The following is a 27,954-nucleotide window of genomic DNA, read 5'->3' on the forward strand; positions in this document are numbered from 1 at the left end:
TTAATAAGTTGACTCTTTTTTTGATCCGGAAGGAGTAGTGTATTATAATTGATTCAAACATAATGATAATGTAAAAGTTTTTCACCCGGTTGTGTGGAAAAAAATTGTCAACCCACTCATTTTGGTCAAAAGACGCTCAGGTCTCCATAGATTTACCCTTCCTTGGTGCTAGCTTTTTAGTATTTCCAACACCAATTATAGTTCCCAAGACAACTCTTCATCTCCACTATTTATTTTTTCCGTTTTTTAAGTAGTACTCCCGGTGGATAAAAAAAAAGTTCACTTAGTTATTTAAACACCCTTTAAGAAAATACTAATTCCTAGATATAAATAGATAGTTTGACTAAACTATCCCTAATTAAATAGTCATTGGGATTTGATCATATAACACTTAATAAGAGCAAATCTAAAAAAATAAGTTTAATTCTTTCTTGATTTGATAAGTGGACACTTTTTTTTATCCAAGAAAAAAAAGCTAAGTGGACACTTTTTTTTTTTATCCGGAGGGAGTAAGTTTTTTTTAACTTTTTTCAATTTGATTCAAAATAAGAGTTTTTCTTCAAGAAATTAAGAAGATCTTTTTTTTTGGTAAATTTAGGCCTCATTTATTTGCACTTAATGGAGGTCTGAATCTAAATGGTTCAGAGTTTAAACTATTAAGTGCATTTGTTTACGTTAAGATCTAAACACTTATTTGGTCTGAATAAGTTTTAATCATTAAGATCTTGAACAAAGTCTTAATATCATTAAAAAATATTTTGTATGGATAATTTTTACCACCGACTCCATCTCCCCCCATCCCCTCACTCCCACCACCCACCCCCTACTTACCCCCCACCGCCACCCACCTACCCGCCCCCACCACTACCCACCCCATAACCCACCCACCACTACTCACACCCCAACCCTACCCCCCACTCACCACCAACACCACCCCCACCCACCACTACTCACACCCCAACCCTACCCCCCACTCACCACCAACACCACCCCCACTCCACAAACCCACGCACCACCACCACCCCACCACATTCACCACCCACCTACCTTACCCCTAACCACCACCCCACCCCCACCACCACCACCATACCCCACCCCACCTACCAACCCCTCCTACCCCTCCCCCAAAACCCCCACCCACCATCACTACAAATATCTTCATCATTACTAGCAAACATAAATGTTTTTTTTTGTTCAAATAATATTTTTATTTTATTAAATTTGTATTTATTTTCTATTTTTTAGTTTCGATTTTTTTTTTAATTGTATATTTGTTGTGTTTAAATAAATACATTATGCACATTCAAATGTTTAGAAAACAAACAATCTAAATCATTCAGTGTTCAGCTCTAGAGACAACATCTTAATCATTCAGATGTATATTCAGATTCAGACGTCTTAATCTTAATGAAAATAAATGAGCCCTTACTCTGGTGTAATGTCTTTGTCCCTAATTATATATATATTGTGTGTATGTAAATTACCTTTTTACCGATAACATGTATATTTTACTTCCGTTATATTTTGGTATTCATACCCTTATCCTGAGAAAATCGTTTTGCTCAAACGTAGACTTTACTGAAGTATAATAGAGAGCAATTTTAAATGGCGAAGGCATGAATAACTTCAAAGTATAATGGAGATAGAATTAAAAATATCATATAGAAATGACATGCAACTATAAACATTTTCTCCATCAAAGCTATTGTGGAAAGCTGAGAGGTGATCCATTACCAATAGTAAAATCGAGGAAGCTAGTTTGTTATTGTCAGGGAGCACCAACATGGAATTTTGTTCAGTAATTAGCTGCTTATAAGAGAGACTCACAAGGGACATGTTAGTACAATGGAGTATATATTGTCACTGAAATGATATGTTTTTTGCGTGATTCCATGGTTGAAGATACTGACCATCTACTGTTTGAATGTGCATTTTCTACTGCTATATGGAGAAGATTTTAAAGCGGGACTTGATAGAAAAACAATGAAAATTAGGCATACAAAAGTAAAAAAAAAAATGTTTAAGCTGAGATTTATAAAATGACATTAGCAAGTCATACAATGTTTGGCAAGAAAAGAACTGGAGAATCTTCAAAAAGAAAACGGTAAATACTGAGACATCATTAGGCTGATAATTCAAGAGGCACACATTAGGGTGTGCCTCTTGAATATTTTCGTGTTTGTAGTTAAAATATTTAGAAAAATATTTTTCTAGAAAAATAAGTTTCTTAAAATGAGAAAAATGACTTTTCAAATGAAAGTTGGAAGATAAGTTTCATAAATGACATTTCAACCTCATTGTCTCCCCTCCAACGCTCCCAATTTCCACCTCTTGACCATCCCATCTCCCCGCCACTCCCGAACCACAACTCCCTAGTACCCCATCCCACATGCATAATATTTTTCTTAATTATATGAAAAGATATTGAGGTTGACGATTAAGGTAGAAGGTTAGTAGGTAAGATAGTGTTGTCGTACTTTTAGGGTGTGTTCGGTATGAAGGAAAACATTTTCCGGAAAATGTTTTTCAATTGTTTCATGTTCAATTGGTCAAAATTTTTGGAAAACAAGTTTCTCAAAAATGAGAAAATGACTTCCCTAATCAAAGTAAGGAAAACAAGTCAACAATTGGCATTTCACCAACCACCCTACCACCCCCTAACAACCAAACCCCAACAACCCCATGCACCCTTCCCCACCCACCACCCACCACCCCTCCAGCACCCCCACCCCACCATTACCCTCCCCCCACCCTAATTTTTTTTTTTAATTTTCTACACCACCCATCCCCCACCCTCCTGTGCCCCCCCCCACCCCACAAAACAAAAATTCTTTTTTTGTTTTCTAAACCCACCCACCGACCCACCCCTTCCCCCCCCCCCCCCCTCCCTCGAATTTTCTACTTCATATGCAATTTTACTCTTATAAAAAATTTATAAAATGAAAAGTTTGCGTGATTAAATTTGGTGTGGGGTAGGTGGAGCGTAGTAGTTGGGAGGTGGGGGTCGTGGGGTGGATAAGATATTCACTTGGTGTGGTATGGGGTGGTGGGGTTGGTGGGCCATGGGTGGTATTTTTCGAAAAATATTTTCTAACAACCCATCGAACATGGGAAAATAAGTAAGAAATTCACTTATTTTTCATTACCCAACCGAACACGAGAAAATAAGTAGAAATACACTTATTTTCAAGAACACATTTTCCTCCATACCAAACACACCCTTAATTAGTTGTATGATTCATGTAGTCGCATAGTTTCTTTTTTTTTTTTTTAGTTGCTAGTGTGTATTGACACTGTTACTACATTTGTTTTGCACATTTGCTATTCTGTTGTCTCTTTTCTTTCCTACATTCCTGCATTGGTTACGTTTCTTTTGAGCCAAGGGTCTAGCGGAAACAACCTCTCTGCCCACCAATGGTAAAGGTAAAATCTGCATACATCCTACTCTCCTAAAGCCCATTTATGACATTACACTGGGTATGTTGTTGTTATATATAAATACTCTTGGAACAATATTTATTTACTTATTTAGGAAAATAAGTAACATTTTCCTTCATACCAAACACACCCTTAATCCTTATTACTAAAAGGCTTAATGCATATGCAACCCCCTAAACTTGTCCTTTTTTTTTTTTTTTTTCTATTTTGGCACCTCAATTAAGTGTTATTCCTATTAAATTCTTGAATCCGTCCTCAAGTATATCTATCAAACCTTCTAAATCTGATTTTTATTAGAAGCAAAAATTAAATTATGATAATGAAGGTGAAGTAATATTTTAGACGTGTGGTAAGCTATTCTTTAGGTCATGAATGTGTCTGTTTCTGCTGGTTCTGCTCTTCCACTGCAAGCTTAATTTAGCGCTTACTTTTTTTTTCCCTTTCAATTGCTACTAATCTTAGTTATAAGATGACATAATTAAATTAAAATATATATTGGCATGTTGCTACATTGAAGATAGAATACTATGTAAGTCAGATTGTGTTTGATAGATACATTTGAGGACGAATTAAAGGGTTCAATAGGAACGATACTTAGTTGAGATGTCAAAATAGAAAAAAGGAACAAGTTCAAGGGTTGCATATGCGAGTCTGGCACTTTTGTAACCCAAAAATTTTTTTTTGGAACCAAACTAACCCATTAAAAAAAAAAAACCAAACTAGGCTTCACACACAGATTCTGTGTGTAAAAGGGCCAAAATGTACATTTAAATTTTCGCCCTTTCACGCACAGAATCTGTGCTTGAAACCCTTCCCTAAAAACCCCTACCCACCGCATGCACTCTCTCATCTTTCATTTCCTCCATCTTTACCCTTTCAACACACTTTTGCACTTCCAAAAACATGTCTCAAAACATCAAAGACCCAAGATAATCCGGGTCGTCGTTTTTGACGTTGTAAAGTGCCCGAAGTAAGTGTTTTTACATTTTTTAGTGTTTTTTTTTCTTCACGTTATCCATATGTTTTACTTTAAAAAACTGATTTTCTTATAATGTTTATAGGATATGGGTGGTTGCAAATACTTTCGGTGGGAAGATAACATTCACGTGGATAAAACGGTGGCGGCGAAGTTTAAAAATTCAATTTTGGATAGAGATACCGCGACTTCATGTATCTCTATAGATACCGCTAAGTTGGACCCGGAATTTAAGCTTGTGGAAGCTGAAGAAAAAATTGAAGGTTTGGAGGTGTTGCTCACCGATTCCGAAAAAAAATGAAATTTTCTGAAGGCTAAACTTAGAGAGGCTCAACACGAGACAATAACTTTGAAAGAAAAACTTAAATTGTGGAATATTATTTGTGCTATGTTGTTGTTGTTGATTATTTACATGTATTTTGTTTATTAAGTTTAATATTTCTATGGATTATGCTTTTTACAAGTTGTACCTTTTTCCCTATAATGTAATCCGCACCCTTTATGTACTAATTTATTTGTGTTTTTTTTGTGAAATTGTCAATTAATAATAGACTTTAACAATAAACATTGAAGAATTAAAAACATGCCAAACTAATTCAAATTTATGACTTCATCATAAAATAAAAATACAAATTAACAGCCTTAGTCCGAAACTTAAATGACCCATAATCCAAGACAGTGAGCCTAAATAGACCCTAATCGTCATCAGAATAGAAGTCCTCAATATCGTCCTCAGAATGATATTGGCGGTCTCTTAACACACATTTTTTTTTAGGAGATGTTAGTTCTCTACCGGTTGATGATGCTTGTTCTTCAGCCAACTTTAGCATGTAAAATCTACAACGTTTTGCCAGCATTCTGTTGTTTTCTTTTCTAATCCTTTGTACGACCATCTCGCAAGTTGCTGGACCTACTCGAGGCATGGTTAGTGAGTACCTTGTTGGGATTGGAGCGTTGAGATTTTCCAAGTCACGACCAAGACGTTCTGATTCGGCAATCCGATGTGACCATTCTTGGCGTAAACCGCAATAATATTCTCGCAGATCTGAATATTTCACACTGCAGAAATCATCATTACGCTCTACAAGAAGGTGCAGATTTAGCTCGACTAGTTGAAAATCACTGGATCACTCGAAAAACTGCTATGATTTGAACTCTCACCATCACTACTATTTGGTTCTTTTCGAAGGAGTAAAGACCAAGCTGAGTTTCTACTACTCGACATTGAATATGGTGTAATCTAATAATAAAAGAAAGGGCTACTTATATAGTTGCAAACCCCCAAGTACCCTCGGGGGGTGGGGGTGGGGAGGAGGGTCTTTATGACCCTACCTGCTTACCTTATTACAAGAAAAATATTAATCTTCATCGGACATTTCACAGTCCGAATCCCACTTGGATCTAAATCTTGTGCTACCATGTATACCATATTCTACCCTATGGTAACGTATTTACATCCGATTGTTCTCTTCACGAAAACGATTAAGAGCAAAATTAAACTCTTGTGGAGTTCCGCGAGGCATTGACATAGCACGTTTTTTTGGGCGTTTAAGCCCTATTGAAGCTAACTTTTGCTCTAGTGCTTCAGTCTCCCTAACACGCCAATTCCACTCCTCTCTCATTGTTTTATTGTATTCTTGATTGAATATTTTGTTAGGGTTATTTGAGTAATGAAAATCATCATCATCTAGTTCCCATGTCCTACCCATTGCTTCAAATATTTTTGCTGGGGTAAAACATGTAATAGAATCAAGAACTCCAAATTGGTTGTAGAATGTCATGATAACTCGTTTTAAAAGTGAATACTAGTTGTTTGTCAGTCATGTTATATATAGTCATGCATTTTTTTACCGTTTATTTGAATTAAATTCATATTACGCAATGTTCTTGTGCGCAATGGGACATGATTTGACAACACATCATGCATGCCAATTTCAGCTTTTTTATGACACCTAAAGGACTGATTTGACAACACTATGCTGCATTTTTTTCCGTTAATTTGAATTAAATTCATATTACGCAATGTTCTTTTGCGCAATAGGACATGGTTCGACAACACATCATGCATGCCAATTTCAGTTTTTTTATGACACCTAAAGGACTGATTTGACAACACAATGCTGCATTTTTTACCGTTTATTTGAATTAAATTCATATTACGCAATGTTCATGTGCGCAATAGGACATGATTTGACAACACATCATGCATGCCAATTTCAGTTTTTTTATGACACCTAAAGGACCGATTTGACAACACAATGATGCATTTTTTATCGTTTATTTGAATTAAATTCATATTACGCAATGTTCTTGTACGCAATAGGACATGATTTGACAACACATTATGCATGCCAATTTCAGCTTTTTTATGACACCTAAAGGACCGATTTGACAACACAATGCTGCATTTTTTACCGTTTATTTGAATTAAATTCATATTACGCAATGTTCTTATGCACAATAGGGGTGAATATGAATCTATTTAAGAAGAATGTTGGACGAGGTAAAAACTCATCCATTTCATAAGTTTAAGTCTCTTAAGTCATTAAAAAAAACCTATCTTAAGTTCCTACAAAAAATGGCTCAAGATATTCCACCAGTTAAGGTTTCAATACATTGAGATGGTATTATCCTTGATGACAATAGTACATTTCGTTACAATAAAAGACCAAACGTTCATGTTAAATGTCCAGTTGAAATGTCTTATGAATCACTAGTCACTTACATATATGAAAAAATGAAGGTTAGTACAGATGAGTATGAAATCTCTATAACAGGCAGATATCCACAATCAATTTCCAATGGTATAATGCTTTATAGTAGGCATTATATCAATGATGATGATTCTTTAAGGGATCATTTGAATGCGCCAGAAGAATTAAAATATTTAGTTACCCTTAATGTTCTGGATATATGTTGAAATGATACCCAGAGAGGTTCCGCAAGAACAACCCAGTCAAGCTAACACGTATGGAGATTTTATGTCTTACGGGGGTATTTTGAGTGGCCAGGTGCCGCTGGAAAATCTCACCCAACAATTAAATCAAACTTGGTAAATATGCATTCTTATATTATTATTTTGTGCAGTAGCACCTGTTTATTGTATGTATTGGTAAATAACTATTTTTAAATCTTTGTAGGGGTTATAGACCTGATACGAGTAATATTGGGCAGTCTTCTCAATTTAGTGGAGCAAGTCATTATTATCAGAACTCTCAGTCCAGTGGAGCTGATTATTACAATAATTCTCAGTTTAGTGGAGCTGATTATTATAATAATTTCCAGTTCGGTGCAGCTGGTTATTGTCAAAACTCGCCAGTGGTACCACTTGTGGATGAAAGGCAGTCCTCTCAGTTTGGTGGAGTTGATCACTCTCCACACCATGCTCATAATCAATATGTGTAGGTTCATCACCTAGATGCTAAATAATTAATATATACATACATACATACATACATATACATACATACATACTTATATATATATATATATATATATATATATATATATATATATATATATATATATATATATTTTTTTTTTTTTTTTTTTGAAATTTAACATATGCAATCTATCGTGTAGGAGGAGGCCTTTCTTAGATGACGCTGATTGTCCAAGTTATGTGGATATATCAGAGAGTGATGGCGATGAACCAGCTAATAATGCAGAGATAACCGATGATGAAGATAGTGACGGGGATGAAGAAGATACGTATTTTACTCCCCAGAACCAACCAGAACCAACTCACCACCATATACCACCTCCGATGGCGGAAAACCCAATTCCTGACAGCCCAATGCAGTGGCATTCTGACTATATTCCATATCTTGACAGTCTACAAGGTCGTGAGGATGCATTTGTCTTCACAAGAGATGATTATCAAAGTCACCAAAAAACGTGGATTGAACCAAAAAATCCTATCACGGATGAATGCGTCATTGTAAAGGGAATGCAGTTCACATAAAAAAAGATGTTGCAACGGGCTATCAGAATGTATTGTGTAAAGGATATGAGGGAGTTTAAGGTTGATGACTCAAACAGATCGGTATGGAGGCTGATTTGTAAGCGACATACTCAAGGCTGTCGGTGGTTGCTTTGGGGAATTGCTAAGCCAGATGGTCTATGGGAAATCACAAAATTCCACCCGAAGCACACTTGTGATATGGGACAAAGTCGAGCTGATCATTTTAATCTAGATATAAATATGATTGCTCATGTGTTACTTAAACACATTGAGAAAACTCCAAGGTAACTTATCTGACCGTTTACATTATATATCTTATAGCAATTAAAATATCATTGCTAACTGTTGTTTGTTTAAACTTATGCAGGATGTCTATCAAAACTTGTATTGGCATGGTCTACTTAAAATATGGTAAAATTGTAAGCAAGAGAAAGAGATTTCTCGGGCATAGACGTGCTTTTGAAACGATCTTTGGAACTTGGGAATCCTTTTTTCAGGCGTTGCCGGGGTATATGGCGGCTCTACCACATGCTAATCCTGGCACTGTTGTACAGTGGCGGCTTTTAGAGGGCAGAATTTTTGACTTCGTCTTTTGGGCATTCAAACCAAGTATTGATGGTTTTGCTCACTGCCGGGATGTGATATCGATAGATGGGACCCATGTATATGGCCGATATGACATTAAGCTCCTAATTGTAGTAGGTATGGATGCCAATGGGTCAATATTCCCTCTTGCTTTCGTAATTGCCGCCAACGAGAGCAACGATACATGGGGGATGTTCTTGACTCATCTACAAACTCATGTTACTCTGCCACCCATCCAGAGTACGCATATTGTGCAATATGCCTTTATGACAATCCGATATGACACATATGCCTTGACGATGCCATCGATATTGCTTAAGGCACTTAAAGGCTAATTTGCAAACAAAGTTTGCAAATGACACTGTAAACAAATTAATGTTGGGGGGGGGGGGGGGGGGGCGATGCAGCATCAACAAAGAAAATGGGTTGCAGGAGCTGCTAAAGGAAGTGAGTGAAGAGACATATGTTTGGTTGATGAAATTAGAAGTTGAAAAATGGACGATTTATGCTGATGGAAGAAGGAGATGGGGCATACTCACATCGAAGAACTCAGAGTCTTTCAATGGACTCCTCAAATCTACTCGAGGACTACCTGTATCGTGGAGCGATTTACGGATAAGATAAGGCAGGCAAGAGCTATATTAGCCAACGAGAGAACATGGATGCCAAAGCCCTATAAAAAGATGGAGCACCGTAAAAGAAAGGCAGAGGGCCACCAAATGACCGAGTATGACGTCGTTCAACGAGTGTATGAAGTTAGAATGGGTTATTGCGACGGCAAAGGAGGAAACAAACATATCGTTACTGAGCGTACACAATCATGCACTTGTGGTAAGTGGCAAACGTACCACATGCCATATTCTCATTCAGTCAAGTGCTTTGAGAGAATGGCCAGAAATGGAACTGATTATATGGCGGAGGAATATAAGGTCGTAAAATACCTTAAAGCATATTCCAGCCAATTCTGTCCCCTTAGTGATCAAGCTTATTGGCCAGCCGCGCCGTTTTCTATGATTGCGAACAAGAACCATATCCGTAAATTGGGAAAAAACAAGCTAACCCGTTATCACAATCAAATGGATGTTAGCGAAAATACTTACTCTCGCAAGTGCTCGACATGTAAGCAATTTGGTCGTGATAAGCGTTCATGTGGGCAAAACTCCCGTGGTGGCAGCACATCTGGAAATAGAAGAGTGTCTAGAACTTATTTTTTTTTTTAAGTCTATTGTAATTTAATGATGTATTTCGTTGCTAATGGAATGAAATATTTTTCAATTATTATGAACCTCTCGTCTTGAACCAAAAAAGGATTTTCATAGCTTTGGGAGTAAAGCAAAAAAGATTAATCGAAACCCTATAAAATATGACACTTAAACCTAAATATAACAAGTTTTCAAACGTACTTCGGAACACTTTACAACTCCTAAAACGACGATCCAAATGTATATGTATACTTGATGTAATGAGCCGATATTATTGTACACTAAAAAAAATATTAAGTTCTATATAAAATATTTATATTCCGGTGTTTTGAAATGTAACTAATCTTCGGTCAAAGTACGCAAAAAACCTTAATTTTGAGTTTGATTTCCAGAGAATAAAAGTGAGGCGGGGGGGTTTAGGAACGGGTTTCACGCACAAATTCCGTGCGTGAAAGGGCCAAAATACAAATGTACACTTTAGCCCTTTCACGCATAAAATGTGTGCGTAAAACCTAATTTGTTTTTTTTTAATAGGTTAGTTTAGTTCCCAATTTTTTTTTTTTTTTTTTGGGTTACAAAAGTGTCATCCCCTGCATATGCATTAAGCCAAAATATTCCTTTTATCTGGCGGAGTAGATCACGTGCAGGAGATAAGGCTATACAATTACATTTCTACCCTAACATATAAAAGAGGACTACAAGGGTAAACTTGGCTTTACTCAAATCTCACAGTTGCTCTCAGTCGATTAACAGTTACTCCATCTCTGCCACGTGGTTCTCACCGGCGTTCGTGTTCAACTTCTCCGGCAACTTCTTCAAGCCAAGGTCTTTTTCGTCTTTTTCTATTTCTCTTAGTGTGTGGTTATTTGAAGCTTAATTTGTTATGGGAGAATTGGACTTTTGGTCCCTCAGTTATTGATGAATTCTGGTTTTGGTCTTTGTAATATTTTCCTAAGCATCTTTAACCTTTATATTAACTAAAATATGTGTTTTTGATTCCTTCATATAAGAAATATGTGATATTTCTCTTATTTCTAGAACTGTATATCACCCACATATATGGAGTAACTTAACAAATTTTAACACAATACATCGATAATGAAATGATTTAGCACTTAATAATTTGTTGAATTCGTGAAGATCCATAGTTTGAGCCTTGAGAGATCAAAAGTGTACATATCAATTAATTGAAGGTTAAATGTGCTTAACAAGAAATCACAAGGGCCAAAACTAGAATTTATCGATAGTCGAGGAGCTAACATTGCTAATATACCATTTGTTATTGTAGCTGATCTATGGGATCAGATATATATATATATATATATTTTATGTGCTGTGCTGATTATTTGGGAAAATTTACTTTTCTGATATCTGATTTATTTTACTGGAATTTGAGATATTGGTGTATTTACTTTAGAGACTTGAATGGGCAAAATTCGCGGCATTCATTTGTTATTTTACTTTAAGAAGTACTAATTTACTCAAAATGATAGAAGCAATTAATTTCGGTAGTTTTTCTCCTCTTAGAAGGGATAGACCTGATCATCGGTTGCAATGCAAGGATTGTCAACAATACCTTAAATCGAGTATTTATAGCGAATTAATTGCGCCTTTAAAAGCACTCTAAATTATGCTTTTCCTTACTATTAGTATTAGTATTAGTATTACTTTCGTCATTTTTAGTATTCGCGTGTTTTTATTCTTAGTTTTCTATTATTACTCGTTGTCTCTTCTGCTTCTGTTTTCTTACTATCCTGCTATTTTTACTGCGTGTGTTTTCATATATGTTGTGTTTATGCTTTACTTGAGCTGAGGGTAAGGTCTGCGTACACTCTACCCTCCCTAGACCCCACTTATGGGATTGCACTGGGTATGTTGTTGTTGTTGCTGCTGCTGCTGCTTCTAGGAATGCCTATCGGTCTGTTCGGTCCGGTTTTGTGTATTACCGGTTTGGTTTGTAAACATGCTAAATCAATAACCAAACCAATAATAAATTAGTTTTTGGTTTAACCAATGAGGAAATGCTCTAATTTTTTTGCTTTCTCTTTATTTTCAATTTTTTATATATACACTACGTTCATGCATAAAGTCTACACAAATTACAAGCAGAAGCAGAAGCAAATTCAAAGACGTTATTGCTAAAACAAACTTGTTTTTTTTTTTTCCTGGTTGAGAGAGGCAGCATGCAGAGAGTCGAGAGCCCTAGTTTGAAAGAACCAAAGAGTGATCCTGGAACGAAAGTAAGAATTTAGGAAATTGAGTTTGTATTTAAAATTTAGGAAATCGAGTTTGTATTTAAAATCTAAAGCTGCTAATATAATTAGGGATAAAATGTTACTATTAATATAATCTTATTGGGTTCTCGGTATAACCATTAACTAAAATTTCAAAACCGGAAACCGAACCAATAGACCAATAAAAAAATTTACAAAACCGTTTAAAACCCGTTAACCCCATAACCCGATACCGATAAACCGATTTTTGGACACCCCTAGTTGCTTCTCCTAAAAAGCTAATTTGTTTTGTCTCCCTAACAAGTCCCGCAGGGTATAATCTATGTTACACGGACTCGGTTATGGCTAAGTATATTGATACGTGTAGTTTTTTCTTTATGACTATTTTCATTGTATTCTGAAAAATCCTCACGAAGTACCTTTAAATATGGATATATCAAGGCAAATGAAGGATCTATGTACCTATAGTTGATATTCACAGAATTTGATAAATTGAAGCCTGCTGTCCTGTAACAATGCTTGTATTGGTGAGAAGTGTTAATATAAGTCCTTTTACGACTCTTTTATTTTGTCCAGATTTGTGTTTTGCCTTCTGATCCTATCTTTTCTTTGCTTCTTTCCCTTTCTCTCTGCAACATTGGATGTTTTATACAGCTCGCAGTGATTGTGCATTATTGACCGCATATAGCATGTGAAGATGGTGTTATCATCAGTAATCCGACTTTTCTAGAATTGGGAAATGCCCGAGATAACAAACATAGCAAAAGAAATATCTGAAAATGGGACAGATTCATCTCAGGATGATATTGGCACTGTCGAGGAGATTCCTGAGGACACAATCTTATCACGACAAACGTCCGTGAACCTTGTCCCTTTCATTGGCCAGAGATTTGTATCACAGGATGCTGCATATGAATTTTACTGTAGCTTTGCAAAACAATGTGGCTTCTCAATCAGACGTCATCGTACACGGGGGAAGGATGGAGTTGGTAGGGGGATTACAAGAAGAGATTTTACATGTCATCGTGGTGGCTATCCACAGCTAAAGCCTTCAGAAGATGGCAAGCTGCAAAGGAATCGTAAATCATCACGTTGTGGATGCCAGGCATTCATGAGAATTGTTAAAAGAGCAGATGTTAATGTCCCCGAATGGCGGATTACAGGTTTCAGCAATGTTCATAACCATGAACTTTTAAAGTCAACTGAGTTGCAGCTTATTCCTGCCTACTGCACCATGTCTCCTGATGACAAGAGTCGCATTTGCATGTTTGCGAAAGCTGGGATGTCAGTTCAGCAAATGCTGAGGTTGATGGAGCTAGAGAAGGGAGTTAAGTTGGGTTGTTTACCCTTCACAGAGGTTGATGTCAGAAACTTGCTACAATCTTTTAGGAATGTGGACCAGGATAATGACCCTATTGACCTTCTCAAGATGTGCAAGGAGATGAAAGACAAAGACCCTAACTTCAAATATGACTACAAGATAGATTGTAATAACAGGTTGGAGCATATTACTTGGTCTTATGCTTCATCGATGAGGTTGTTTGAGGCGTTTGGTGATGCCATAGTATTTGACAGTACTCACCGCTTGGATGCCTATGATATGCTTCTTGGGATATGGATCGGAGTGGATAACCATGGTAGTCATTGTTTCTTTGGTTGTGTACTCCTTCGAGATGAAAATTTGCAGTCTTTCTCCTGGGCATTGAAGGTATGAAGCCGTGTTATCATGTTGCTATACCACTATACCAATCCCATTTATGAAGTCTTGAATTTCTTTAAACCTACTTAATTTTTCAGCACCCAAAACGCTTCAAGTTCTTGAAATGCCTATCGTGTGCCTAACAATAGGAGTCCACGAGAGTGCCCAGAAAATACTGATGAAACTAGTGCAAAAAAGTGGAGTTTATTCCTTTCTCTTACTTACTATACTTCATATGTTAAAAGGAAAAAAGAATTATCCATCTGTTCATATGTTATTGAGCTACTTCGAATAACTGTGTAAACTGGTTGTAGAGGAAATTATTGAACTAAGTTTTGCAAGTAGTGTGCAAAGTCTATTAACAAAGAAGTTCATTAGATCAGAGTCTAAAGTTGAGTTTTGTTGTTTGATTCTTGAAGTATAAAAGATCATATTTAAGTTGCCAAATAGTTCTGAGGCATCAGAAATGGAAGATGAATAGAGTGTGTTCGGCTGTACCCAAAAACTAAAAAATCATAAGTAAGAGTATCTTGCAGGCGTAACTATGATTGGTGCACAGGATTTTTGCAGCTGATACATACACAAGATATGTTACAATCTATAAGAAAAAGTGTATTTTGCTGGCTGCAGCTAATTGGAAGATCTCTTGCTTAATAACTTATTGTCTTTTTGTCTGCTTGGGCTTTATAATTTGCTTCACTCGCCTTATCCGAATGATTATTCTCTTTGTGATCTTTCCTTGAATTTCTTGTTTTCTGTTTAATGAGACAAAACCCTCACTACTTTTATTTCTTTTTACCAATCTTCCCCTCTCCTTATCATCTTTTGTTTGTATATTTGTTTGTTACATCAGGTCTAGCCATCTCAGTTCTATTCTGGTATGCATATGCTACTAGCTTAGCTATAACAACTGCAGATATCTTTGAGATGCATCTTTCTATCCATAGCTTGCAACTTCTGTGGTTCCACGCTAATATGAAATCTCTCTTGTTTTGCTTTGTTTCTCTAAAATTGGTGCTAGACATTCTTGGGCTTCATGAACGGCAAGGCTCCAGGAACCATTTTGACTGATCAAAATTTGTGGCTCAAAGAAGCAATTGCCACTGAAATGCCAAGAGTAAAACATGCATTTTGCATTTGGAATATAATTTCTAGGTTTTCAGATTGGTTTTCAACACTTCTCGGATCCCAATATGATAACTGGAAGGCAGAGTTCCATCGCCTCTATAATTTACATTCGATTGAGGAATACGAAGTGGAATGGAATGAGATGGTTGAAACCTACCGGCTGGATGGAAATAAACACATTGTCAGTCTATATGCTTTACGTTCATACTGGGCGCTACCTTTTTTGAGATCTTTCTTCTTTGCTGGAATGACAAGTACAATTCAGTCAGAGACAATAAATACTTATATCCAGAGGTTTTTGAGTGCTCAATCTGCACTTGATAATTTTGTGGAGCAGGTGTGAGATTCACACTTATCTTTTGTTCTTAGCCAGTTTATTTATTACTCATTTAATTCTTCTTCAATTCGTTTGCTGATAACTGTACATATTGCAGGTTGCTCGGGTTGTAGATGCTAAAGATCAAGCAGGAGCAAAACATATGGTACAGAGAAATGTTCAGAAGGTTCCCCTGAAAACAGGTTCACCAATAGAGTCTCATGCTGCAACTATTCTTACACCATATGCCTTCTCAAAACTACAAGAGGAGCTTGTTTTGGCACCACAATATGCATCACTGATGGTCGATGAAAGTTACTTCGTCGTGAGACACCATAAGGAAATAGATGGGGCTTACAAAGTACTCTGGGTTCCGCATGATGAGTTCATTAGCTGTAGCTGCCATAATTTTGAGTTTACTGGTATTCTCTGTAGGCACGTGCTTCGTATTCTGTCAACTAACAACTGTTTTCACATTCCAGACCAATATCTGCCCATTCGCTGGCGTGAGTTGACCTCATCTTTGGCTAAGCCCACCCTTTTTACTCTACCAAGTGATAATATGGGAAAAGTTCAGTTATTGCAGTCCATGATTTCGACACTGATTACTGAATCAGTTGAAACCGAAGAACGCCTCAATGTTGTTTGTGATGAAGTTTCTACAGTTATATCTCGCATTAAAGGGTTTCCTACAGCATCCGATGGGGGTAATGCTATTGCATATGAGAGCCCATCAGACTCCCTGATTCTTGCAGAAGTTGAGGATTCTGAAGGCATTGGTCAGAGTTTCACAGGCAACCCTCATGAGTGTATAAATTCGGGAAAGTTGAAAGAAAGAGGATCCAGAGATGGACTGTATCTTTACGGGAAGAGGAGGCGTTTTTCCATTCCATGTTGTGGGCAGTATGACCATGATGCAAATGATTGTCCAATGATGGAAGATGAAGATTTGAATGGAGATAGACTTGGCTTTTTATAGTCGAAATGTTATGAAATGGAGCTAGCCCTTCGAGGAAGTAGGCATATGTATTATCCACTCTGTTCATAGACTGAAGTTTCTCCTCTAAATGCAAATCTTTTACACCTTTAAATTTTGTCACCCAGAAAATCGACTCCAACATGGATGGAACACACTTTCTGACCAAAATTCTTCTTTGTAAACAAATTAAGGTCTTTTTTTCAGGAACCAATTAATGACGCGTTATTATTTCTGCACTACCAACCTCAACTCCTAAAAGAAGAAAAAAGAAGCATTTAAGATGTAGCACTATGATTCTCACGCCTCAACAGGAATACAAAGAGCAAGGTTAGATGATATAATTTTGGTTTTTAGTTGAAATCCAACTGCTGCAAGATACATGTGGTTTTTTTTTACCTTCATCCTGTGACCATGGCATTCTGTGTCTGTTTCTATAAATGTTCAATGGTACAAGTTGACTAATGTGTGAATACACAGGTCTAAATTCCTCTAGTTGGAGATCTATTCTGAGGCATATCAAGTGTAGATTTTGATTTAATACTTGTATTCTGGTTGAAACAACATTATATTTACAAGAGCTATAGGACACAATACTAATGGTTAAACTGGTACTAGGGATGCCATAATGTGATGAAATGGAACATAAAATTCTAGTAATTTTGAGCTTCATCAGCTAAGGAAACTTTGCTTAGCCTGCTGGGCGATGTCTTAAGATCGTTCATGTTCTTGACCTTTCTGGCTCTTCCTCGGCGGCTGCCTGAACCAAATACAGCTCTATGTGCCAATGCCTTGCCCAAAAGCCGGTACTCGGCCCTGCAAGCATTGGTGTGATCTTGTTGCCTCGTCTCACCATCATCACACTGCTGTTGGCTGCCATTACTGTTGTAGGTTTCAGAAACTTCATAGGTTGCTTTGTCAGTAGCCATTATATTAGAACACCAAAGGAGGACTAGGGTGTTGGTTTGAAGGAAATCAAGAAGTGGGTGAACTTTTATATATGGCCCTTTTGGCTTGAAGGGAATAAATGTTTATAAAGATGGTTAAGTTGGGTCGTTGGTGGTGACATGAAAAGGTAAAGTTGGAGGAATTTTGAAGCAAAGTTTCACATAGCCGAAAGGTTACTCCTTACGCAAATCCTCTTTAACCTATCCATGCATTTTATCAATGTCTCTTGAGTAAGAAGGAATAATATATTACTATTACACTTATTACTCGCCAAGTGCTGCCTATATTCTCCTTCAAATTTAGCTGCCTTCATCATAGTATTACTGTGTCTTCAATAATAATTGGCTGCCTTCATCACAGTTTTACTGTAGCTTCATTAGTAATTTTGGACATTAAGCTATGAGTTCTGAACTTGCCACTGAACGTATTGCTCGTTTTAATTACTAGGTTCGCAATTAAATATTTATACTTATTTAGTGGTTATCTAATCTAGCCATGAGCAGGTTGAAGAGTGTTCTAACGAGCCTTGAAGGATTGAACCCTAATAGGGTCTAAGCAAAAGCTATTGGTTCATCCGTACCCATACTTAATACTGTTGCTCTGCCCCTAGCGGCCAGGTTTAACATAAGACAAGCACTGAAGAATAAAAGCAGCTCTATTTAGACTTTCACGTCAGTGACAGTTTCTTCGTTTGTATCTGCCAAAACTGATTGAATTTGGATTTTAGGATGTTGCATTAAAATTTCTATCAAACAACGACTTTGGGTCTTTCATTTCATGAGTTCTGTGACACAACAAAGTTTTAGTTGGAGAGTCACAATGGGCTACAGGAATCTCAATTTTCTTAATGGAGACGATGCTTGTGCTTGACATTAAAACAATTCCTTTTCTAAACATTTCTTTACATGACGATAATGGATCCAAGGAATTTATTCTTTAACTACTTTATCCATCTTTTCACCTTTATCTAGTGCTCTCTACAGTTTTCGTCCCCACCATATTCCCGCATCTGGCCCCAGTAGCTCATGCTCAAAACTGGAAAAGGCTAATTAGACAAAAACGGATCTAAGATTTTAATTTGGGGAAGTTACAAATTTGGCGCCGCTCAACCGAAAATTTTTACGACTTAATTTAGTACACTCATTATTCTTTTATGGTATAGTATAAATGCATCAAGGGGCAGCCCGGTGCGCTAAGCTCCCGCTATGCGCGACGTCTAGAGAAGGGCCGGATCACAAGAGTCTTTTGTATGCAGCTTTACCCTGCATTTCTGCATGAGTATAAATGGATCATCTTTTCAAAAAAATTCTAACCATCTATATGTAGTATAGTGCAAGCTAAAGCTAATGTGTGCATGGTGCACTCACTTAACTGTTGCCTGATCAACCTTTCTGAGATTACAACGTACATTCAATTGTATTTTGCAGTTTTGTTGCTATAGGGTATTTCTTAAAGGCATTTGAGTAAGGATTTAGGTTGTGTTGTATGCACTCACAATATAATCAACTTTTATACCATCGGTGTAAATAATATTTACACCGCCGGTTCATAAAAGTGAAAATCCTTGAGAAAATATACTTGCAACCTGAATGTGAATAGAAGAGTGAATTTGATAATACATAGACAGCATAATGAACAAATAGTTGAGGATATGGTGGACAAGAAAAAATTGTACATCCACAAAGGATATATAGGAACACGTGAAGGAAGTAAATGGTGCCACAAAATTGTCTCTGACCGTCTTTCATTATAGACTGAAGAAAAGTCACCAAGAGAGCACGAGATCAAAATCAAATTCGTGAGTCAGTTTCCGACCTTATGGAAAACTAAATTGAAGTCTCAAAACAAATTTTCTTTCAATTACGATTTTTCATAATATTATTTTAATTATAGTTTTAAAAAAAAGGGGCGAAAAGCACTCTCAGTCCCTAGTTATTGGTAAATTGTGATTTTTGGTCCTTGTAATATTTGAGGAGGTACATTTAACCTTCAACTAATTGAATTGTGTAGTTGAGAGCTACAAAATGAACACACCCATTTGACCCAAATGTGGTCACACCTGTAAAAAAGACTATTTTTCTTGTGTTGGGAAAAAACTAAAATTGAATTGATGAGAGATTTGGGAGGGACGAGTAGCAATGACATCCTATAAATAACCTTCATACTCTTGTTAACTTGTTGTGCTACCCCCATTTGGAACATTGTGGCCAAAATCAGTGTGGTGGAAATACTTTATTGTAGTTGTAAATTTATAGCATTCTCTACTTCCCACATAAAGGGACTAAAAACAAACATTTCAATTAATTAAAGATTACATGTATTTAAAATAGTACAAGCACCAAAACAAGAATTTACCAATAACCGATGGGGCCGCCAAAACTATTATTATCACTTTAAAAAAATGATTTATATATTTACAAAAGAAGTTATTACAAGAAAATTAAGGAATCATCTTTAAACGCACAAAAAGAATGAAAAGTCTTTTCTACTTGAACTCTTATATACGTACATGTTATGGGTATATAAATGTCGGAAAAAACTTTATACTGTACTGTTACTTGAAGTTGCTTAGAAATTTCCCGTAGAGCGAAATGAGTATAACCGTTGTGGTGAAAAACAATGCTAGCAAACAAACACTACGTCACTTGTGGTACATACAATTTCTTGTAATTATTTGTAGCAAGTACTCACAAGCACTACTTTAAATAGCCATGCAAATTAGCTCCTGTAGCCTCACACAAAATATAGTAAAGAGAGGGAAAAAACAGTGCTACTACTATGAGGGACGAAATTTTTGTTACTCAACACGATGAAGAAAGTAAAGCTATGTATTATTGGTGGAGATCATCAGCAAAATTTGATGAGTGTGTAAAATTCAAGTTTGATATGTCAAATTTGTCAAAAATGACACCTATACTTAAAGTCCTTAGAGAACTGGAGAGGCTATATTTGATGTCCACAGAGAGTCTTGATGAGCTTAGGCAAAATCTAATGTCTTATAAAGCAGGTGATTTTTGGGTGTCAATTGGTGGATGTAAGAAAGAAGATATGGATATTCCACCTGTGAATACTATACTGTTGGTTGGTTTTCATAATGCTGGCAAAAGTTCACTTGTCAACCTTATGTATAGTGTTCTTGGTCGCTCTGGTCTCATCCCTTTTGCTCAGACTTCTTCAGGTACGTAGTTAATGTAGCATTTCTTCTACTGCGTTCTTTGTTACTTGTCCATTTTTCATTTTGCATTCTCCTTAAGAAGCATTAATTAATGAAGTGTCTAATTTACTAAATTATTCTTATTATTGTTACTTTGAAAATCTAAATTTGATTTTTAATACTCCAATAATTAATTTGCATTTTGCACTCTCTAAAGTGTAAAATAAAAAGTTTTTCTTTTTTAGTATACTGAATAAGTAAAAGAGAATGGAGGGAGTAACTATCATAGAACATTTGAGACCGTAAAAGACAACTAGTTAGAATCGCTTCTTAGAATCTTATATTACTCCATATGTTTCATTTTATATGACATTTTTTTTTAATTTGTTTCAGAAAGAATGATACATTTTTATATTTGAAAATTCTTTACACTTTTCACAATATCCCTAAAGACGTGCATTTATAGTCATAGGAATCATGTCATGTTTAATACTTTTGATGTGTCAAGAGTCTTTCTTTCTTAAAATTTATGTCAATTAAACACCATCATATAAAATAAAACAGAAGAATTTGTGCTTATTTTGTCTTATTTCGTTCTAATATTCCATAAACCCCATATAAGTCCAAGACTTCAATATACATGCACTAAAAGTCGAAAACACATGACTTAATCTACATGTACCATGTACCAAACCACCAGGTGCCAATGTAGTACGTACCTACTTATCATTTCAAATTTCTAATTTATTTATTTACTATGTTATGAGAATTCATCATAATTTGACTAGTTTCCATAATCATAGGAAATGATTGTGCTTACACGAGTTTAATGATGGAGGAGCACAATGTGCTGAGATCAACACGAAATGGATTCTGCATTTACGATACGAGGGGTTTCGATTATGATAGAATAGATCAGGCTCTTCAAGAATTGAAAGAATGGATGGCTGATGATGGAGTCCATCATAAGAAGCTATGCTTAAGACCAGAAGATCATGTACTTTTCCCAATGCTAGATAGTGAATTGGAGGATACTTCTTCTTCAATGTTCATAAAGAGAAAAGTCAATTGTGTTATGCTGGTAGCTAATGCTTCTGAAATATACAAGTCTCTCAGAATGGGTGATTTTAAGCCTTTGGATGCATTAAAGCAACTCTTCTGCTCTCCTGCACTCAACAAATCCAGTGAGTTCTAATTATTCACTATTCCTCAAATATGAATTTTCTTGTTTACGATATTATGATTGTTATGTCTTTATCTAGAACTTCTAATTTAAACTGTATAAGATGGAACGTCGAGTTACTTAAAAATGGTTCATAATGTCCAATGTGATGCCTTAATTGGTTAGAAAATTCACTACAATTTAACCAAATTGCTTCATAAATACAACTACACAAGTTGTTGCATCATGGCAGTTAGGAACTATATTGGACCAAATATGATATTAATGTATGCGTCAAGGTCCAAATATGTCCTTACTGGTATTCTGTTAATTTTTGTGTGAGATAAGGGCATTTTTTGCCCAATTAAGTAACGGCAAGGATATGGTTAGACCAAACTATTAAAGAAGGGCAAATTTTGTGAATTTCTCAAACTTTAAGGACATTAATTTGACCCTTTTTTGTTTAATTTATATCAAGTGATAACCCAATTAACGTTGTAATTTAATCTGTTTTAGATGGTTACTTGGCTTATTTTCACGTTACTATGTCCATTTGTTATATTAAAATGTTTTTTTAATACTATCAGTATATAAAACTTAGACTCGGGCATTCATTTCTTGTTGCAGATGGGAACCCCACATTGATTTTGACTCATGGAGACAAGCTATCAACCGAGGATCGAATAGATTGCCGATTGAAGATATGCGCTTTTCTTGGTGCCTCAGAGACTAATGGAATATATGATATAGTTTGCGTGACAGAATATGGATTATTGGCAGATGAATATGATCCAATCTCAGCATATGCTGTAACTGAAGCCGTTTACAGAGCATTGCTCATCTCAGACAGGGCTCAACTTGTCAAGCAAACATTCAAGGACTGTGCATTATTTACATTGTCATGGTTTATGTGCTTCTTAGCCGGTATATTTGCCTGTCTGGCCCATCTTTTCAAGGTTTTGGCCCAGAAACATAAAGGCAAGTTAAAATGGTGAAGCAAATCTAGGCAAATATTTGTATTAGCATGTTCCTATTAGCATGTGTTTTTTCTCCCAATGATGTCCTTGCTGTTGGATGATTAGATATAATGTTGCTAACTCGATTTGAGCCTCACAGCTAAAATAGATTAATAACTATGTTACATTAATGACTATGGTTCGATTGTAGCTATTTAATTATGAGCAACGGTACATTTGCTTTGACAAAATTACTTACTGCTATTAATACTATGGTAGATTTTATAAAGCTTTATGTATTATTGTTGTGTGCTAGTGGATGCCAATTGTCAACAGTCGACAGAGTGTGTGAATTGATGCAACTCGCTGCTTCTAAAATTCAAATTAAGGAAAAATAATTTGTCGGAAAACATTTTTAGAAGAAACTTTATTTTTCCTTTAAACACATTCTACGATGGACTATCGAGCACAAAAACACAAGGGAAGAAACTCATCCTCAGAAAATGACTTATTTTTTCGAAAATGTTTCCTTCACACCGAACACACCATTAACAGAAATACCCCCCGAAATCCTATCTATTGTGTAATATTAATTCAACTTCATTATTTTTGTTTAAACCTGTAGTTTTGGAGATGACCATTTGTATTGTATTTGAAAAAATGCAAACAGATTATGATTTACATTAAAGAAAAACTTCTGCTAGCGGTTTTTTTTTTTATTTGAAGAAACAGAGATTTTATTGATGAATATTGTGGGTACAAGATGTGTTTATTCCCTTGATTCTTCTCTCCTAATATTTCTCCGTAATTCGAGGGCCGTTAGTAGCTTATTTCTCGAACTTATGATGATTTGGATATGTGCACTTTTTTGGAATGTATTTGATCTTCATAATTACACCCTCTCAATTACACCCACTCAATTACACCCAATTCCCACCTAATTGTGTAATTACTTGGTCAAACAAATAGACCAAACTGTGTAATTATATCCAATTACATACAGCCCATTCCAATTACCTGGGTGGCTTTCCAAACAGGCCTTAATGTTTTGTCCAAATCAAGTGCTTTTACCAAATGATTAGTTTTGTATTGTCTATTTAATTGCCTTTAAAATGCTAATAACATGTAATTTGCCATTTGTTTGCAGTTTTGCACTCGTTTGATCATCGATTGTCACAATAGTGATTCTTTAATAAGCGAATAAGGTCAATTAGAAACACCTATTACAAGATCTAGATAAACTGAAATCAACTCAATTACTTGAACTCGGTTCTTCAGTTTGATCTCTTGTGGTTATCGGAGTTGCTTCTTGCTTTGTGTTCTCTAAAATGTTATTAATAATTTGCAAGAAGACAATCTCAAACAATATATAACACCAATCAGCAGTATAAATTAGAGATATATATGAAAGGTTGTAAAAGATCTGAGAATAATATTTCAACTAGAGCTTTACTTGCTTACACGCTTGGTCTTTTAAGTTAGCAAGTAAAAGATCTATCAAATTCTATTAATTAGGCGATTGCTAGGTCAGCAACTCAGCATGCACGAAATAAACAATTATCTCGTGAAGAAGTGAATCCTACCTCTAAGCAGTGGCGGAGTCAGGAATTTGATGGAGGATATGCAAATTTTCTTCTTACTTGTGTTAAGGGTGTGCAAAATTGAATAGATACTCATTGTAGCTAACATTTAATCTATGTATACCGCGTAATTTTTCGACGAAAGATGTGCACCTGACCACCCTTCGCCGAAGGTGGCTCCGCCCATGCCCTTAAGTCCCTTCCCTACTACGATTAAGTGTAGACACTATATAAGAACCAACTAGTAGGACCAATTAAGCTGCGTATTATTAATTATCAAAACTTAATTTCCAACAATTATAAAAAAAAAAAAATGTTATAACCTACCCTTCCATTTTTTTAGCATTACAAAATGAAGTTCCATCAGTAGACAGTATTGAGCTTATAAAACTGATGATCAGGTGACAACTCCCATCCGATTGTAATTCTTTATGAACTCCAGAAACTACCAAATTAAGAGCAACTTAGTGGCATGCCCAATGGTTTTGCATTTTGCTAGAATTACACTTACGTGTATTTCCAACACACAACCCTCAACATAGGATCATATAAGAATTGTACGGCTGAGATTTGATTGAAAGGAAATTGTTGGAATCACAAGGGTATTAAAGTAATAGCAAAACTCGAATCTAGAGTTAACTATGATGTCGTGTCCTGCTGACTAGTGTCCACCAGATTTTGCCGTTTTAGCTTCCTTTGCCCTTATTTTTTTAGCCATTCCAACCTACTACCACTAGACTCTATTGTCTTTCTGTTTTAGTTCACTAAATTCCACATTAACGGTACAAATCTTTCACCATTTTTCTCCCGCCTTCAGTCTCTAAAGTTCTTTTATTTAAAATATTTGCTTCTTTTCCCCCCCGGATTGTCATTTCCATTACCATTTGTTAGGACATTTTTTTCAGAGTTGAGTTTCTAGTGATGGATCTGAAGGACGTAAAGGTGAGTGATGATTCACAACTTTTTGGTTTTTCTGTTTCTGATCACTGATCTCAAACTTTTTTTTTTTTGATTATTTTTCAGAGATCACAAGCAGAGGAAATGAATAGTACTAACAAGATCAAATCTTGCAGTGGTTGTCATACCACAAGAACCCCTCTTTGGAGAAGTGGTCCAGCAGGCCCCAAGGTAAAAATTCTTAGATCAAAATCGATTAGAAATGTGTGATCAACTCGCGTACGAGCTTGATTCTTTTTTTTGATGGCCAAACACGTGGAATTTTTTTTTATAATGGGTAGCGGTTAGATTCGATTCTAGATCTCTTCTGACACTATGTTGTTTTTAGAGAGAACACTTTTACTTACTTAATTATATTTTTAATAAAATTTTATCGACCATTTTTTTTCTTGTGTCAGCTACCTCATCAAAGTTCTAATTTTTTTTTATTTTTTTTGGGGGGGTTGTATTTTAGTCGATGTGTAACGCATGTGGGATCAAATACAACAAGAGGAGGAGGCAGCTTTTAGGTCTTGACAAGGGCAAGAAGAAGAAGAAGAAGAAAATTAGTGAAGTGAAAAACAGTAAAGAAATTGGACAGTCATTGAAAATGAAATTGATGGCATTGGGTGGCAAATTAAGAGAAGAAGAACAAGCGGCGATACTTTTGATGGCTCTTTCCTGTGGATCTGTTAAGAAATTACTATTCTAACCCCAAGTCCTAGTATTAGCAGTAACCCTTGTATTCTTACTAATTAATTGACCCATTTTGATCAAATGTTATTTTTTTTTATTATTTATTATTTTGAGTTTCAGCTGTAATGCCTCATGAAGGAGCAGTAGAGGAGAACGTAGTAATCTTGACTTCTTTTTTTTCCTTGTGTTTTGAATCTAGAATTTGATTTTGATTTTTGGAATTTTGTCGTGTTACTTGTACTTTCTGTCGTGGATCTTTTAGTTCTGAATACATCTGTTAGATAGACTACATTAATTTCTCGACTCCAGGGAAAAATTCAATTTCAAAATGGCATCCAGAAGTAGAAATCCAGCTGAGAATTGAATTCAACGCCCATAAACTTGGAACTCTACTATCAACATCATGTAATTTCACAACATTTAAAAAGAAATTCAATTTTGGTTGGTGTCAAATGCATCATTACGGACAACCAGTGATTACTGCTCTAGGGTGATTTTGTGTAAAGCAGCCGTAACTGTGTATCAAAATCATTTAATTCGGTGCTACTCTCTCCGTCTCAAAATATTTATCGTGCTTTTTGAAAATAGTTAGTCTCAAATTATTTGTCGTTTTAAAATTTCAAGACAATTTTTTTTCTTTTCACTTTACACTTAATAGTTATTATACTTGAAGACTACAAACACCTCAATTATGGGGTGATATTATGATTATTCAAATATGTATGAAGGGTAAAATAGTTAAAATTCTCTTATAATTAATATTTTTTAACGAACATGTAAAAGATAATCACAATAAATAATTTGAGATAGGGGAAGTATTTATCACATTTATTATCATTGTCAGCTTGTGCCTCAGAAAGAAAGAATTTTACTTTTACGCCTTTTCTAGTTCATGAAGATTCTGGAAATTAAAATGTTACGTCTAAATTTAAATATTGAATAACTAAGATTATTTATTTGCTCAAAAGCTGAATATGAATAATTTATTTAATGAAAAAATTAATAAATATAGAAGTCAAATATATTAATTTTAAGTATTACATTCACGATATATTTGAGAGTATTAATTTACATGGCATTGTATAACTTGGTTTTTCATGAACCACACCCTAAAAGTTAGACTTGGTGAAAAGTAATAGTGGTGGTCGTCCAGTCAATCTTCATCCTTAACCAAGATCTAGAATTTTAGTCTCGATTGTCTTTGTTAGAGAACATGTTACCATCAACGTGGGAATGAGCTGCAACGTAGAGTTTTCAGATATCAGGTGAAAAACAAAAGAATTAGTTACGATCGAGCTGCAAGTAGTAATTGTTATGTAATGGTAGCGGTTAGCAAAATGGAAATGATTAATGGGATTGTGCCATGAAAGTTACTAGTAGAGGCAGTCAATTAGTGCTGATGATGGGAGTCCCGCAACTTAAATGACTGAAAAAGTGATTGTAGGGATCAAAATATCGCAATTAAAAAAAAAGTTACCAAAGTAACCTTTGCGCATTAAATTATTGCGTAATAGGATCAAACTGTAAATTTACAGTTAAGTTCTATGGAGTTATATTTTTTTTTATACAATTTTAAAGTTTTGAAATTTCACGTTTTTTTCCATACTTTGACCAAAGATTAGTCATATTTCAAAACGCCGGATATCTTTTTCTGCAAACAATAATGTAGGCTCAATACATCAAGTATACGTAAACGTTTGGATCGTCGTTTTAGGGGGTTGTAAAGTACCCCGAAATAAGTTTTGTTTGCTTGGAAACTTGTTATCTTTAGGTTTAAGTGTTTTATTTTATAGCGCAATTTTGATTTAAGCGTTATTAAAAAAAATTGAATAACGCAGTAAATTGGTTGTAAATTTCCAGTAGACTTAAGTAGTTATAAAAATAAGATAAAATTATCAAATAATGAGTACGGGGAGAAAAAAATAGTTGTAAATTCGTAAAACTTTAAATGGTCATAACTTTGCGCTCGGACATCCGATTTACGCGATTTTTTTTTTTTGATTT

At 35.5% G+C, this 27,954-nt stretch overlaps 3 protein-coding genes across 3 annotated transcripts; all 3 read left to right on the top strand.

Annotated features, from left to right (window-relative positions):
* Positions 1 to 10,778: 10,778 nt before the first annotated feature.
* Positions 10,779 to 16,633, top strand: LOC132609073 (protein FAR1-RELATED SEQUENCE 11-like). The gene is made up of 4 exons (XM_060322903.1): positions 10,779 to 10,990; positions 13,054 to 14,107; positions 15,120 to 15,563; positions 15,661 to 16,633. The coding sequence occupies exons 2-4, from the start codon at positions 13,139 to 13,141 to the stop codon at positions 16,519 to 16,521; spliced, it is 2,274 nt and encodes a 757-aa protein (XP_060178886.1). The 5' UTR covers positions 10,779 to 10,990; positions 13,054 to 13,138; the 3' UTR covers positions 16,522 to 16,633.
* A 3,598-nt stretch (positions 16,634 to 20,231) lies between these two features.
* LOC132611696 (uncharacterized) lies at positions 20,232 to 22,777 on the top strand. Its single transcript, XM_060326082.1, has 3 exons — positions 20,232 to 20,644; positions 21,424 to 21,804; positions 22,410 to 22,777. Exons 1-3 carry the CDS (start codon positions 20,245 to 20,247, stop codon positions 22,775 to 22,777), a joined length of 1,149 nt encoding a protein of 382 aa, XP_060182065.1. The 5' UTR covers positions 20,232 to 20,244.
* Positions 22,778 to 24,975: 2,198 nt separating this feature from the next.
* On the top strand, positions 24,976 to 26,130 carry LOC132609583 (GATA transcription factor 16-like). The gene is made up of 3 exons (XM_060323641.1): positions 24,976 to 25,260; positions 25,342 to 25,446; positions 25,730 to 26,130. The coding sequence occupies exons 1-3, from the start codon at positions 25,240 to 25,242 to the stop codon at positions 25,964 to 25,966; spliced, it is 363 nt and encodes a 120-aa protein (XP_060179624.1). The 5' UTR covers positions 24,976 to 25,239; the 3' UTR covers positions 25,967 to 26,130.
* The last annotated feature ends 1,824 nt before the right edge of the window (positions 26,131 to 27,954 follow it).

Source organism: Lycium barbarum, chromosome 9, assembly GCF_019175385.1.
Source record: "Lycium barbarum isolate Lr01 chromosome 9, ASM1917538v2, whole genome shotgun sequence".
In the NCBI taxonomy this organism is placed as follows: Eukaryota; Viridiplantae; Streptophyta; class Magnoliopsida; order Solanales; family Solanaceae; genus Lycium; species Lycium barbarum.

Bases quoted from the DNA above. Each gene is read 5' to 3' on its own strand.
- LOC132611696 (XM_060326082.1), top strand. From the start codon at position 20,245: ATGAGGGACGAAATTTTTGTTACTCAACACGATGAAGAAAGTAAAGCT. The intron at 20,645-21,423 runs GTACGTAGTTAA...CCATAATCATAG, and splicing joins TTTTGCTCAGACTTCTTCAG to GAAATGATTGTGCTTACACG. The intron at 21,805-22,409 runs GTGAGTTCTAAT...TTCTTGTTGCAG, and splicing joins TCCTGCACTCAACAAATCCA to ATGGGAACCCCACATTGATT.
- LOC132609583 (XM_060323641.1), top strand. From the start codon at position 25,240: ATGGATCTGAAGGACGTAAAG. The intron at 25,261-25,341 runs GTGAGTGATGAT...ATTATTTTTCAG, and splicing joins TGGATCTGAAGGACGTAAAG to AGATCACAAGCAGAGGAAAT. The intron at 25,447-25,729 runs GTAAAAATTCTT...GTTGTATTTTAG, and splicing joins GTGGTCCAGCAGGCCCCAAG to TCGATGTGTAACGCATGTGG.
- LOC132609073 (XM_060322903.1), top strand. From the start codon at position 13,139: ATGCCCGAGATAACAAACATAGCAAAAGAAATATCTGAAAATGGGACA. The intron at 14,108-15,119 runs GTATGAAGCCGT...AATTGGTGCTAG, and splicing joins CTTTCTCCTGGGCATTGAAG to ACATTCTTGGGCTTCATGAA. The intron at 15,564-15,660 runs GTGTGAGATTCA...TACATATTGCAG, and splicing joins TTGATAATTTTGTGGAGCAG to GTTGCTCGGGTTGTAGATGC.